This window comes from Toxotes jaculatrix, chromosome 20 (assembly GCF_017976425.1).
Source record: "Toxotes jaculatrix isolate fToxJac2 chromosome 20, fToxJac2.pri, whole genome shotgun sequence".
NCBI lineage: Eukaryota > Metazoa > Chordata > Actinopteri > Toxotidae > Toxotes > Toxotes jaculatrix.
This window is the reverse complement of record NC_054413.1, coordinates 645619-658546: the sequence shown is the minus strand read 5'-3', so window position 1 is coordinate 658546 and position 12928 is coordinate 645619. Positions and strand designations below refer to the sequence as shown.

The 12928-nt window shown below is 49.9% G+C and overlaps 2 protein-coding genes across 3 annotated transcripts in view; one reads left to right on the top strand and one right to left on the bottom strand.

Moving 5' to 3' along the window:
- The window catches only part of dnah5l (dynein, axonemal, heavy chain 5 like), a 32014-nt gene that overhangs the window by 15213 nt on the left and 3873 nt on the right, over positions 1-12928 (bottom strand). Inside the window, exons 10-51 of the mRNA XM_041066296.1 lie at positions 12834-12927; positions 12612-12710; positions 12236-12417; positions 11783-11902; positions 11467-11572; positions 11166-11261; positions 10919-11014; positions 10633-10806; positions 10235-10324; positions 9987-10142; positions 9538-9677; positions 9235-9386; positions 8887-9094; positions 8577-8664; positions 8219-8342; positions 7835-8007; positions 7597-7689; positions 7406-7509; positions 7221-7317; positions 7058-7138; positions 6499-6753; positions 6254-6403; positions 6056-6174; positions 5819-5955; positions 5570-5732; positions 5250-5361; positions 5023-5151; positions 4606-4805; positions 4198-4351; positions 3983-4093; positions 3732-3887; positions 3481-3609; positions 3011-3226; positions 2771-2917; positions 2514-2686; positions 2326-2396; positions 2151-2258; positions 1701-1888; positions 966-1160; positions 647-781; positions 509-566; positions 139-270 (exon numbers count right to left, since the gene is read on the bottom strand). Of these exons, the coding sequence (XP_040922230.1) occupies positions 139-270; positions 509-566; positions 647-781; positions 966-1160; positions 1701-1888; positions 2151-2258; positions 2326-2396; positions 2514-2686; positions 2771-2917; positions 3011-3226; positions 3481-3609; positions 3732-3887; positions 3983-4093; positions 4198-4351; positions 4606-4805; positions 5023-5151; positions 5250-5361; positions 5570-5732; positions 5819-5955; positions 6056-6174; positions 6254-6403; positions 6499-6753; positions 7058-7138; positions 7221-7317; positions 7406-7509; positions 7597-7689; positions 7835-8007; positions 8219-8342; positions 8577-8664; positions 8887-9094; positions 9235-9386; positions 9538-9677; positions 9987-10142; positions 10235-10324; positions 10633-10806; positions 10919-11014; positions 11166-11261; positions 11467-11572; positions 11783-11902; positions 12236-12417; positions 12612-12710; positions 12834-12927 (5711 nt within the window). The remainder of the gene's footprint in view (positions 1-138; positions 271-508; positions 567-646; positions 782-965; positions 1161-1700; positions 1889-2150; positions 2259-2325; positions 2397-2513; positions 2687-2770; positions 2918-3010; positions 3227-3480; positions 3610-3731; positions 3888-3982; positions 4094-4197; positions 4352-4605; positions 4806-5022; positions 5152-5249; positions 5362-5569; positions 5733-5818; positions 5956-6055; positions 6175-6253; positions 6404-6498; positions 6754-7057; positions 7139-7220; positions 7318-7405; positions 7510-7596; positions 7690-7834; positions 8008-8218; positions 8343-8576; positions 8665-8886; positions 9095-9234; positions 9387-9537; positions 9678-9986; positions 10143-10234; positions 10325-10632; positions 10807-10918; positions 11015-11165; positions 11262-11466; positions 11573-11782; positions 11903-12235; positions 12418-12611; positions 12711-12833; position 12928) is intronic.
- Positions 6526-12928, top strand: part of sugct (succinyl-CoA:glutarate-CoA transferase) — a 52662-nt gene continuing 46259 nt past the window's right edge. Inside the window, exon 1 of one of the 2 annotated variants that reach the window (XM_041065726.1) lies at positions 6526-6537. The gene's annotated coding sequence lies outside the window, so the exon portion shown is untranslated. The remainder of the gene's footprint in view (positions 6538-12928) is intronic. The other variant, XM_041065729.1, reaches the window with a different exon arrangement.

The following is a 12928-nucleotide window of genomic DNA, read 5'->3' as shown; positions in this document are numbered from 1 at the left end:
TTAGTAAATGACGCTTTATTTTACTGGTCCTTCGTTTCTTAGGAAAGAGTTATAAAGTCTGTTATTAGTTATTTGGGTTTCTGACTTGTTGCCCTCACTGCCCCCACTCTTTCAGGTTCTGTCTGTAACCATCTGTACCATGTCGGACTCTCTGCGTCTCGTAGAGCTGGACCAGTTTGAGGATCCAGGGGGGATGAGGGATCAGACCGGCCTGCTGAGCCTGACTGAAGATGGACGACTCCAAGTCTGGATACCCTGCTTTATCCAGAACTACAGACGAGGATGTAGAGAAGGAGGAGGATGAAAAAACACTGGTCCCAAAACATATTTAGAAAATTAATCATTTGAAACATCAAGATGAAAAAAACAACAGCTACAGAATAAAGAAACCGCTTCATGTGTTCGTCACCAAACACCATCCCGATTAGAAACTTCCACCAGCAGAAGCCCGTCCTGGACCACACGAGATGACTGTGCTAACGTTACGTGGAGAGAGACAGAAACCTACCGATGCCAGGAAACAGATCATTGATCAGACTCATAAACAGAGGCTCGTCCTCGTCCACCTACGGACAGAGACAGACAGAGTCCATCATACTGCTGTGTACATCACTAAGAGCCACACCACTGTATCACACACACACACCAGTTTGGACAGGTTCATGTCTCTCAGGACCCTCATCACCACAGTCTTCTCTGGCTCTGATGGGTTGGATCTCTTCACAGCTCCCAGTGTCCTCAACACCGACAAAATGTTCCTCAGACCAAAATCATAATGGACCTGGTGCAAAAACATCAACAACTAACAACATGAAGGCAAACGTACAAGAAATATGAACAAACAGAACAAATGCTCGAGTGGAGGAAGAGAAAGTTTGAAAATGTTTGTGAAGATGACTAAAACCTGAGAAGCCCATCAGAGGGACAGAGGGACAGAAGGACATCTGACGACTGGAGTCTCTGACCTGTTTGGAGAGCTGCTCCTCGCACAGTTTGTAGAGGGTGTAGAACTTTCTGCTGAGAACCTGGTTGTCACGAAAACCTGCGCTGGCAAGTTTGACCCTCATGATAATGGCTCGGTCCGGGACCATCATGGCTACCGTACGGAACTGAATCTTCAGATTCTCAGGCAGCTCCTGGCGACCGGCGTAACCAGGGTTCTGTAGGACCAGGAAGTTACTCTCAGTCTGGAACTGTGGTGGGTTTAATTCAGATCTAGATCTGGCTGGTTCTGAGGTGGCCCTCCAACTTCAGATTAATCAAGCTACTAGTCTGTTTTACTGAGCTCAGTACGGGTCTATGGTTAGACCTGCTATTCTTAATCTCTGCCATCAGTTCAACCATGTCTCATTTCTTTAATCCTCAGGTGAGCTGCGCTGTAGCCTTTACTCTGATGTTCAGAATTATTTCTGAAATATTTTGGTCGGTTCTCAGATGATCTGTGGAAATGTAGTTCTTATGTTCACTTGTCAGAACTGTTGCTTTTTAATTCAGGAGACTTCTAGCTGTGCTAATGTTTGGGCTAACTGGGGAAGGCAGCTAACCACAGCGCTAACCTGGACTCGTATTGCATCTGTTTGCATCTGTTTGCATCTTTGCACTGACTCTGACTGTAATCACACCGCAGGTGGTTTGTGTTTGGTCTGAACTCTCCTTTAGACCCTCCTGCAGGATGCTTCATTACATCAGTGTTTGGTTACCATGGTGAGGAAGATGCCAAACTCAGGGTCCATGTCCACCACGTCTCCATCTGTGAAGACAAACTGCTTCTTCTTGTTCTTTTTACACTGCAGGACGATGTAGATCTGCTGGGCAGCGACGGACAGGACCGGCAGCTCGATGCGGTTAAACTCATCAAAGCAGCCCCAGGCTCCGGACTGGGCCAGACCTGCAGAGACACACAGCAACAGACTCACTTAGCACACAGCAAAATCAGGCCATGATCCTGTAGATCCTTTGGACATCTGGTCATGTGCTCCTCCTCCTCCTTTGTGGACAGGTCACAACCTTCTGGACCAATGAAATCGATCTTCTAGCTCAGACAGTGCTGTTTGAGGTGGATCCATCCCAGGTGCTGAGGGTGGAGGGTAACAAGCAGGAGGTTTCCAGTAAATACCCTCACATGACCTAACAAGAGTAATCACACATACCTTTGTAAATGCGTCCCAGTCCTCTGTAGTCCATCTGGTCCGAACAGTTGAAAACCACCACATATTTCCCCAGACAGCGGCCCATGTCTTTAGTGGTCTCTGTCTTACCTGGAAAATCACACACTTCAGTATAAGAGTACTTCACTGAGTTATCATTAGAGATATGTAGTGTTACCTGTTCCTGCTGGACCAGCCGGTGCTCCACCCATACTCATTCCCAGAGCCTGGGACAGAGTGATGTAACACCTGGACAGATGTCCCAAAGAATATTAGCACATTTGGCTCTGGCTGGACAATGAAAGCATCATTTTAATAACGGTGTCTCCCAGCAGGCAGTGGGTTTGGTGCCGGTGTGCGGTGTACCTGTCAGTCAGCGGGGTGATGACCAGTCTGTCTGTGCAGCCCAGGTATTCGTTGCAGTAGCTGAACTCCACATCTGTGATCTGGATGACGCACCTGTCCGTCTCCTCCAAGAAATAAAACCTCGACTGTTTTTGCCACTCAAAGTCCGACGCAGATCTCACGTTCAGATGCACCTGATGGAGGTAAAATTACAACATGCTGCTAATCGCTGTGGTCACTGTTAAACTGTGTATTCATCCGTCCCTCTGTCCACCCACCAGCTCATCAAAGATGTCCCTCTGGTGTACGTGGATGGTGATGAGCGTCTCATACTTGGTCCTCTCGTTCCTGCTCAGCTCCCTGGTCGTCATGTCGATCAGCTCGTTGAGGAGATCCAGGAACTTCTGATTGGTGGTTTGCATGATCTGCCAGCCCGTCAGACAGGGGACAGTGAGGGGAGACGATCTGATAATGAAATGCATGATTTCCTTCTGCTCATTCTTTCAAATTAAAAGCACCTTCTTTTCAGACTTGCTGAGGACGAGCGCATCTTCTGCATCTCTGGTCCAGATCATCTGGATTCCCAGCAGGCCCACTTGAGCTGGAAATGCTGACTGGAACTCCAGCAGCTTCAGGCCGGGGTCACTGATGGCCAGGTAGGCCTGACGGATGATGGCATGGAGGGTCTGCCTCACCCCGGCGAGCAGCTGTCCTAACCACACCTCCACGTTCCCCTGTTGGAGAAAAGTCCAACAGTTAAAGCTGCAGCCTTCATGGGTCAGAGATACTGTCCATACACGTCCAGCCGGAGACAGAGTTGATGGACACAGACATAATTAAATGTTGCCCTTCATAAAATTTAAGCTAAAACAGTGTTGAGGATAAATAGATCAGCTGGATTTATACGGTGCAGGTTGGATTTATATTTCACTTGATGACAGCATCTCCACCAGACACCAGACAGATGTACGCGACCAGGTGACCTCACCTGTGCCAGGACAGGTTGGCTCAGCTCCACCGTTTCTCCTTCCTGAGACTGAAAACTGACGATCTGGTCGTAGATTTTCTCGTTGAACACCACTCTGTTAACGTTGTCAAACAGACTGAGCAGATGAGCCTGGTGGAAGGAGACGCAGGGAGGGAGAGAGATTTCAACATGACTGAAACACAAACGGTTTGTGGCTCAGTGAAGAGCAGAATGTGTGTCACCTGTGCACGACCGGTATGAATGTGCGTTACCTGTATAGTGTGTGAGTCAGAGGCCTGACCCAGAATCTCCAGCAGGGCGGGGTCGGACACAAAGAAGAAACGAGGAAACACCAGCCGTTTCTTCTCCAGGTAACCGGACAGGGACTTCTGACAGAGCTCCAACTGCTCCAGGAGGTGAGGCAGCAGCTGGAGGTGGAGGAAAGAAGAAGAGAGATGAAGAACGAATCCAGACAAACCGTATATTGTTAGCGTTGTGTTGCTCAGAGGCACGCGGGCAGCACCTGGCTGAGAGTCTCGTCTCCCACAGAGCACTGCACCACATTGGGAACCTCGTGTGCTCGCTGCATGATCCTCTGCCACGACTTGTCAATGTTCTGGAAACGTTTGGCCTCCTGAACAAGTTAAAGACAAACTTTAAATTCTGTTTGATCGGACAGAAAAAAGGAAACATCGAGCCGTGGTGAGGACGTCAAAGACGGCAGGTGTTTGCTGTGACCTGAGGCAGCTGCTTGGCGATGTCTCCTCCCACGAACACCGCCTCCAGGTAGATCCAGAGGTTTTGAACCGACAGCCACTTCTCAATGATCTCGGACGTGTTGGAGAGTTTCTGGACCCACAGCTGGATGGACGGCTTGAACGGAGCGTTATACCTGCAGGAGGGAGGACAGCAGACCACCTGTTCATTCATTCTTGCATTTCATGTTTTTTTGCTTCTCTTTTTTTAACCAAGTCTTTATTTGTTTTTCTTCTTTCCTTTCGAGTCCCTTTGTTGTCCTCTTGTTGTCCTTTTTCCTTTTTCCCAGCCTTTCTCTCTCTCTTGCCCTTTGAGTCTGTCTTCCTTTCCACCACTCTCCTTCCTTTCTTCTTCTCTTTCTTTCTTTCCTTACACGCTCCGCCTCCCTACCTGTTGCTCAGCAGTGACGTCAGCACCATCAGGCTGTCCTCCATCATGGAGATTTTCTCGGCGGTGTCGGCTCCTTTCAGCAGCAGTTCTCCTCTGGTCCTGAAGGTGGCGAAGCTGAGCGTCTGGCTGCTCCACTCGGCCACCACGTCCTTCAGCTTGGCCTCGATGTCCCGCTCCTTCACCGCACTGATGCAAACATCCTGACACACGCAGGAAAAAAGGCAGAATCAGAGAGGTAGTATTCAGAGTTTGATTCCGAGTTTTCAGGATTAAGATTTATTGAGTTGAGTTATTCTCAACTTTTCAGGGTTAAAAAAATACGCCCAGATGAGACATGGAACAAGCTAAATCCCAGAACAATCATTTGTATTTGTGCCTTCGAGTCCACGCTGACAAACGTAAACAAAGCCTCAGTACCTCAATATCTTCTTTGCTCTTCAGCAGTGGAGCCTCCATGATGTTTCTGAGGGAGAAACTCTCTGATTCCACCTGGAAACTGTGACCAGTCAACTCACTGAGCCGAGTCCAGTGTCTGGGCAGCATGGCCTGAAGGACACAGTGAGTCGCTGAGCTGCAGTAAAAAAAAAAATTCAACAGTGACTTCCTGTTTCAGTGAAGTCAGCCTGACGGGCAGGCTGTCCTACCTTGTTGGCCATCATGTAGAGCAGAGGGCAGGTCTCAGTGAAGTCATCGATGGTTTTCTTCAGATCTCTGAAGGCCTGCCACTCCTTCAGCGCCTTCGGAAGCTTCCTGATCCTGAAAACTCAGACGGAGATCCAGTGAGAGGTCGAGAAAGAAACTTACAGTTTCCAGGTTTTGCTTTAAAAAGCTGTGCTACGCTATGAAAGGTATCTTTCTTTTTCTGCTGCCAACAGTGATCGGAAGCTTTCAACTTACTGAGTGCAGTTGAGTCTTAAACACTGTCAAACATGTTCCATAACATGGAGAATCCTCCCTGCTGCACCTGTTCTGGAAGTCCTGCAGCTCAGTGTTGATCTTCTCAATGTTGAGGTCGGCCCACAGGACGTCGTAGTAGCCGGCGACGCTGTCGATGACCGCATTATACAAAGTGTAAAGTTTGGACAGCAGAGAGAGCTCCCTCTTTATCCTCTGCAGCTCCGGATACTCTGCAAGGAAAAGGAAGAAAGAGGAGGAGGAGGAAGGTGAAAAGAAGGCAAGGAGGGAGGTGGGTCTGCTGGTCGGACAGTCCTACCTTTAACAGGCAGTCCGAACAGCTCCTCTCCTCCAGAGTAGGTGGTGTATTTCCTCCATAGCTGCTCAAACTCAGCCTGAAATGTCTGCAGCCGCTCACTGGCTTCAGCTGGAGCCACGCCCTCCTCCCCCGGGCCCCTGCACACACGCACACACACACACACACACACACACACGCTTGATGTTTGAGCACACAGCTGTCTGTCTGTGATGTCTGTGATGTCCGTGATGTGTGTACCTGTGGTTGTACTCGGTGCAGAAACTCTGGACGTGGCTCTGGAAGCTCTGCACTGCAGACAGCAGGTCTGCTTTCATGCTGGGTTGGATCTTCACCAGAGTGTTCTGGTTCTGCACCACCTGAAACCACAACAGACTCCAGTCGCTGTACGAACTCTCGTTGACACAACACATTCCCCAGCCCGTCCATGTGTCTCACCAGTGCGTTGAGGTTTGTCCAGGCGTACGTCAGTCCGTCCACTCGCTCAGCGTTTCCATCGTTGAAGAGCAGCTCGTGTTTGTTGAGCAGAGCGAAGGATTCCTCCACCGGACCGATGGTGGCATCAATACGCACCTCCGCCTCCCGAACCTCAAACAGTAAACAGGTGATGCACTGATGACTGACGTAAATGAATGAATGATGAAACTGATGAAAACCAGACAGCCAATCAGACGCTGGCTGACCTCTCTGAGCGCTGCCATGGCTTCTCGGACGTCCTCCAGGTCTGTGATTGGACGCTGCAGACGCTTCGTCAGCCCATCCACAAATGAGAAGATGTGATCCATGTGGGTGGATGCCTGGTGGTTGAGCGCGGCACCGAAGGCTCGTTTCCAGAGACGACACTCCTGAGCGAGCGCCAGCTTCAGCTGGTCGGTGTCGAAGAGGATGGAGCCCACGGTATAAAATGCTGGGAGCTCCGAAATCTGCTCCTCCAGCTTCTGCAGTGGAAACGCCAGGGGTGGAGAGAACGAGCCAGATGAACATCAATAAAAGTCAATGTCCAATGTTAGTGAAGTAAAAGAACACAAGCAGCTGTTCGTACTGATGATACAGAATGGTCAGTGTATTATTATAAAACTGGATTATTTTTACTGATGCTTTTAATGTTTGATTTAAATTTCAGACGGATGAAGAGAGGAGCCTGTCACACTGTGACCCTGTTTCATGTCCTGTAGGAAACACGGAGCTGAGCCGTGTCACTCAGTCCTGATCATAACGTTCAGTAACTGAACCTGGACTCACAGAGTAGAAGGAGATCTGAGAGCTGAACTCTGTCAGTGACGGGTCGGACTGCAGGAAGGCCTGCACCTGCTCCTCTGGGTCCTAAACACATCAGACTGTTAGTCTAACCCAGCATCAACAACTATACACACACACACACACACACACACACACACACACTGACCTGGTTCCACAGAGTAGAGAAGTGAGCGAGTTCATTCAGAGTCTCAGCAGCTTGAGCTCTCAGAGACGACATGACGGAGCTCAGCTGGATCACCAACCTGCTCCAAACAACAACAACAACAACAACAACTTAACCCTTTTTACTAAGATCATTCCGGACAGTCATCACAGAGACGTTGGACTGACTTGGTGACGTCTTTATGTTCTGCCAGCTGTCTGTCCAGGGGCCTCAGGACTGGCGGCTTCACTGGGATGTCGTCTCCTGCATCGCGGACCGCCGCCTGCTCCACCTGAGAGACAGAGACAGGGACAGAATGATGCTGGAGTGTGATTGGCTGTTTGCAGAACAAGCTGAGTGACATCAGTGATGAGCGTACCTGCTGCTGTTTGTACTGCAAATGAGAGTAGGACCACAGAGGAACGTCTTTGGTCACGGACAACACAAGGCTCACCAGCTTATTCAGTGCAGCCTGACACACACACACACACACACACACACACACACACACACACACACACACATGTTAAAGTGAACACAAAGGGACACAGTCATTGTTTTGTCTATAATGAGGAGCAGCAGAGACGAACACACACTGCAGAACAGAGGAGACGTACCTGGATGTCGTCCAGACTGGGTCTGAGGATGATGTTGGGGATGGCGAGCTGGATGGAAGCTCTGAAGACAGGAGGAGCTGACTGGCTGTCCCAGGAGGTGGAGGTGGAGGAGGACGGCTGGTATTTGAGGACATGGAGTCTCCTCCTCAGGGTGTCCAGGGAGGATTTGGTGGCTGAGAGGAAAAGACGAGTAAGGACGGCGTGAGTTCATGTGATGAAGAGTCAGAAGAAAGTTTTATTTTTGAGTGAAGAGTTTTAGATCCAGCAGTGTAGATGGAAACAGAGAAAGGTGAATGTACCTGCTAAAGACTGAGGAGAAAGAAGAGATGGGAGCAAAGACAAAAGCATGGAAGAGAAGGAGACACGGCAGGAAGGACGGCTGACCTTTGACCAGGGCTTCAGTGTTGCGATGGCAGAGCTGACCAATCAGGTTGTAGAAACGACAAGGAAGACAAGACTGACAGCGGGTCTTCTGTTTGGAGTCTGGATGGAGACACTGGAAAGATCCCTGAGGAAGAGGAGGAGAGGGGGAGAGAAGGGGAGGAGGAGAGGAGAGGAGAGGAGGAGAGGGGGAGAGAAGGGGAGGAGGAGAGGAGAGGAGAGGAGGAGAGGGGGAGAGAAGGGGAGGAGGAGAGGAGAGGAGAGGAGGAGAGGGGGAGAGGAGATGAGGAGACCCAATACTGTTTTCTCTCTCTCTCTCTCTCTCTCTCTCTCTCTCTTTGTGTGTGTGTGTGTATGTTACCTCCAAGTTAACAGTCTCCGTCGGCTTCATCTTCTTCTTCAGCTCCTCAATCAGCTCAAACACAAACTTCTCTACCTGCTGACTCTGCCTGTGAACACACACACACACACACACACACACACACACACACACACACACACACACACACCTGTGACCATCAAAAAAGACCAAAAAACAATCTTTAAAAAAATTGTTTCTTTCACAGTGTTTACACAGGGACACCGGACACTGGACATTGGACGCTGGACCATAAGATGCCTGTTGAGCAGTAGCATCTGTGGTGTGAATGCTGTTAAAACATGGGTGTTACCTGTTCAGAGTGACAGCAGCAGCTCGGACTGAGGCGTCTGTTTGCAGCAGGAGGTCCTGAGGTGAGACAGGTGTGTCCCCAGGCAGGACCAGCAGACAGCAGGATGACATGGCCTGAAGCAGCCGATCGACGCGGCACTCCAACAGATCTGTGGCGGCTTTGGACACCTGGTCCAGTTCTTTCAGGGCCAGACACACACCTTCTATAACTGAGAACAGAGAGAGGAAGTGGAAGCTTCTTCACTTCAGTATCTTTGATAAAAATGATGTTTGTTGAAGTTTTTTGTCACATGTTAATATTGTTTATGAGATCAGCATCATATGAATCCCTCAGTCTGCTCCTGCTTACATCCGTCTGTACTGATTGTGGTCCAGGACAGTGTGGTGAGTCCGGGGGACAGAGCTGTCTCCACCCGGCTGATGAAGGGCTGCATCAGAGGAAAGAGAAGAGGCGGGATCCTGCCAAGTGCCGAGCTGTAGTCCTGGAGCAACTCCAGCAGCCTGGAGCGGAGCAGAGCGTCAACACAAACAGGTTGGTCAATCAATCAATCAACATAAAGCTGGTCACTTCCTGTGGAGTCACGACTGTATCCTGTGCTCTCGAAGTGAAGAGAAACTCGTGTAAAAACACTTTCAAACGTCAAACTCTCACCGGCTGTAAAGCGCTTTGAGCTCTGCTTCTCTGCTCGTCATCTTCAGGATGACTTTTGGCACAGTCACCCCCAGTCTGGTCATCCACCAGGCTTCCTGCAGGACCTCCAGCACGACAGGGTCCAGGTTCACCAACACCTCCTGGGAGACAGACAGTTCCTCAGGTGACATAATATCCAGCAACCAAACTTCACGTCCACAACAAGGGGGACATGGACTGTCGGTGTCTGAGGGATGTGCTGGATGCAAACTTGGCCAAGAATAAAAAGCGAAGCCTCAACATCCATTTTAGAAAAACAGAGCTGAGGTGAACCTGGGTTCTGCTCCACATGTCACAGAATCCCACTGTGGTCAGAACCAAAGGTCTTGGACCACAGACTTGGACACAGCTGTGTGTCACGTGGCTTGGCAGTGTTTAATGAACACCATTCATCCATTCATCTGTCACACCTTGCTGTTGTCATGTCGGACCAGCAGGGCGGCGTTCAGGCAGCGCGGTGCGCTCTCCGCAGCCTGACTCCAGGCTTGCAGGTGCAGTGCCTCGTACTGTAGCAGCACCACGGCCATCTTGTTGTAGCTTCGTATGACTCTGGTCATCTCTGGTCCCTGGCAGAGAGACAGGCAGGCAGGGTCACTGAGGTCGTATTGATCAGTGATATTGATTGATTGATTGATTGTGGTGAAATCGGAGGATGTACCTTGAGGACGTCGAGCTTCTTCTTCAGGATCAACATGGGAGCTTCAATCTTCCTGAAAAGCTGACGACACCACAGGACCCTACCTGCTACCTGAGAGAGAGAGACGGGGACAGGGAGAGGTCAGACAGACAGGTGATGTCACTGTGGGGGCAGCCCGTCTCCCTGCCTCTGGTACGTCTTCCTGACTCCTGCTTCTCCAGGCTGCACGCAGGCGAACACGCCCCTCTGAGGAACCAAAGCCCAACCTGGGACTGGGTCGGACTGGGACCGAGTCACATTCAGTCTGAGTCCAGTAGGATTCGATTAATCAAGACTAATCAGCAGATTAATTGATAATGAAAACATTAGTTTCAGCCTGAGTGTTGCTGACCGATGGACAGACCCACAGGTGTTCGTACCGGTGGCAGGTTGCGTCCAATGGGCGGCCTGTCTCTCTGTTTCTGGTAGGTCTTCCTCAGCAGCTCCAGCTCGCGGCTGTAGCGCTGCAGCAGCAGCAAGTAGTGCTGCTTCAGGTCCAGACGAGCCGTAGGACCGGACTCAAACACCGTCAGCAGCTCCAGCATCCGCTCCGTCTGGAACACAAACACCCTGCTCTGACTCTGAGGGGGTCTCAGTCTGTTTCAGTGTGAAGTCTACACAACGCGACCCAGCATCAGGTTTCAGCTCTGATTGTGTTGAACTCACAGTGAGAGGCTGATGGAACCAGAAGTCCAGCAGAGACTGAAGAGACTGGAACACACCCTGAACCTGGAGCTGGAAGTCTGCATAGTCACAGTCAAACTAACACACACACACACACACACACACACAGTTCTCTGAAATCCCTCACACGGTTTTAATTACAACACATTTTCAGTTCGACCTGTGAGTAACTGAAGTTCCTCACACTGTCACAAACATTATTTGGCGTCTTATAGAGTTCGTATGTCACCTCCAGCCTGCGGTGGTCCAGGATGTCGTAGGTCTTGGACTTGGTCGTGGAGACAATGGTCTGGTAGCGAGCGTAAATCTTCTCGGTGCCCTCCACCTGAAACACAGCTGACTCAGGTGAACTCAGGTGAAGTGTCTGAGCTGCACCAACAAACAGCTTCTGTTTGTGTTTGTTCTGTTCAGCATCTCACTCATTGGAACAGAAGGAAATGTGAAGTGATGTTTGTGCTTGTGTGTATGATTGTGTTAAATATAGTTTTTTTCTCTGTTCAAAGTGAAATGGTTCAGTAAAACCTCGTCACCTTCACGCTCTGCAGAGCAGCCAGACTCTCCAGCGTGGACGCCATGTCAGCGACCTTCTCCAGGCGCCTGCAGAAAGCATCAAACTTCCCAAAGATGTAGTTTTCACTGAAAGGAAACCAGGACACGGAGAGAAAGGCTGATTGCTGCTGACTGACGGGAGGCACTGAGGGTAACAGCAGAGGGTAACAGCGGAGGGTAACAGCAGAGGGTAACAGCGGAGGGTAACAGCAGAGGGTAACAGCGGAGGGTAACAGCAGAGGGTAACAGCAGAGGGTAACAGCAGAGGATGAGCTGCCGTCAGGTGTTTGTGTTCACCTGAAGTCAAACTGTCTGTTTTCAGGCTTTGATCTCAGTTTGTCTCTGACGGCCTGGAAGCTCCTCTGGTACTCCACGTTCAGATTACAACACTCGGAGATACGCTGCAGCAGCACCGGCCTGGCACACACACACACACACACACATTATTTATTTATTTAAATTCAGTCTGGTTTAATCTCATCTTGTCTCATCTAATCTCAGGTTATTTAGTCTTTTGTATTTGTCCTGATGTCCTCCTGTCAGGTTTATTATCAACAGATTCACTCTGCCTTGTTTTTTTCTCTGTTCTTGTTTAGTTGAATCTGGTCTCAGCTGATCTGGTTTAGTCTCGGTCAGCCTGATGTCTCTGGTCTAACCTCGGCGTGTTTAATCTCGTTTGTCAACTCTATTGTTGTCTGTCTCATCCAGACATGTCTGGTCTATTCTGGTCTACAGACCAGTCCTCTGCACCTGCTGTGGTCCCAGATGTGGGTCACGCCCTGCGACAGGTAGCTCCTGCAGGTGGAGATCATCTGGTTGGTGACCTTGAGCAGCAGAGAGGTCATCCTCTCCGAGGTGTTGTAGTACTGAGAGACGGTGTGGATCATCCTGATGCTGGTCATCAGACCGGGAATGTGCTCCAGCATGCTGGTCTGTCAGAGCCAGAGAGGGACGGGAGGGAAGGTTAGAGACACGGCAACAGCAGCAGAAGCTACAACAGCCTCCATCCTTTCAGCTGCAGTTCAGCTGAGGTTTGAGATCAGGGGTGTTGGAGGCGGTTCTGCCTGTGGCAGGTTCCTGTTTTCAATCCAAAGACTTTACAAAGACAGCAACACTTTATTTTTACCGGAGAGCATTTCCCCAGCGGCCCGAAGAACTTGTCCAGGGTGTAGAGGTACTTCACGTTGTCTTTGGCCTCGTTAGCCACGACGGTGATGTCTCCGTCCTTACACAATCAATAAATCAATCAATTAATCAATTAATCAATCACAACATTAAACTTAACCAGTGCAAACTAAACCCAGTTCAAAAAAACTTTCATCTAAACTGGTGTCTGTCAGAAACTGACCAGTTCTCTCCAGGTTCGAATAGTTCGGGATTTGGCAACCTGCAGAACTCCCAGAGTCCTTTTCACCTGAGGACGCTTCACCTCCTCCATCAGAC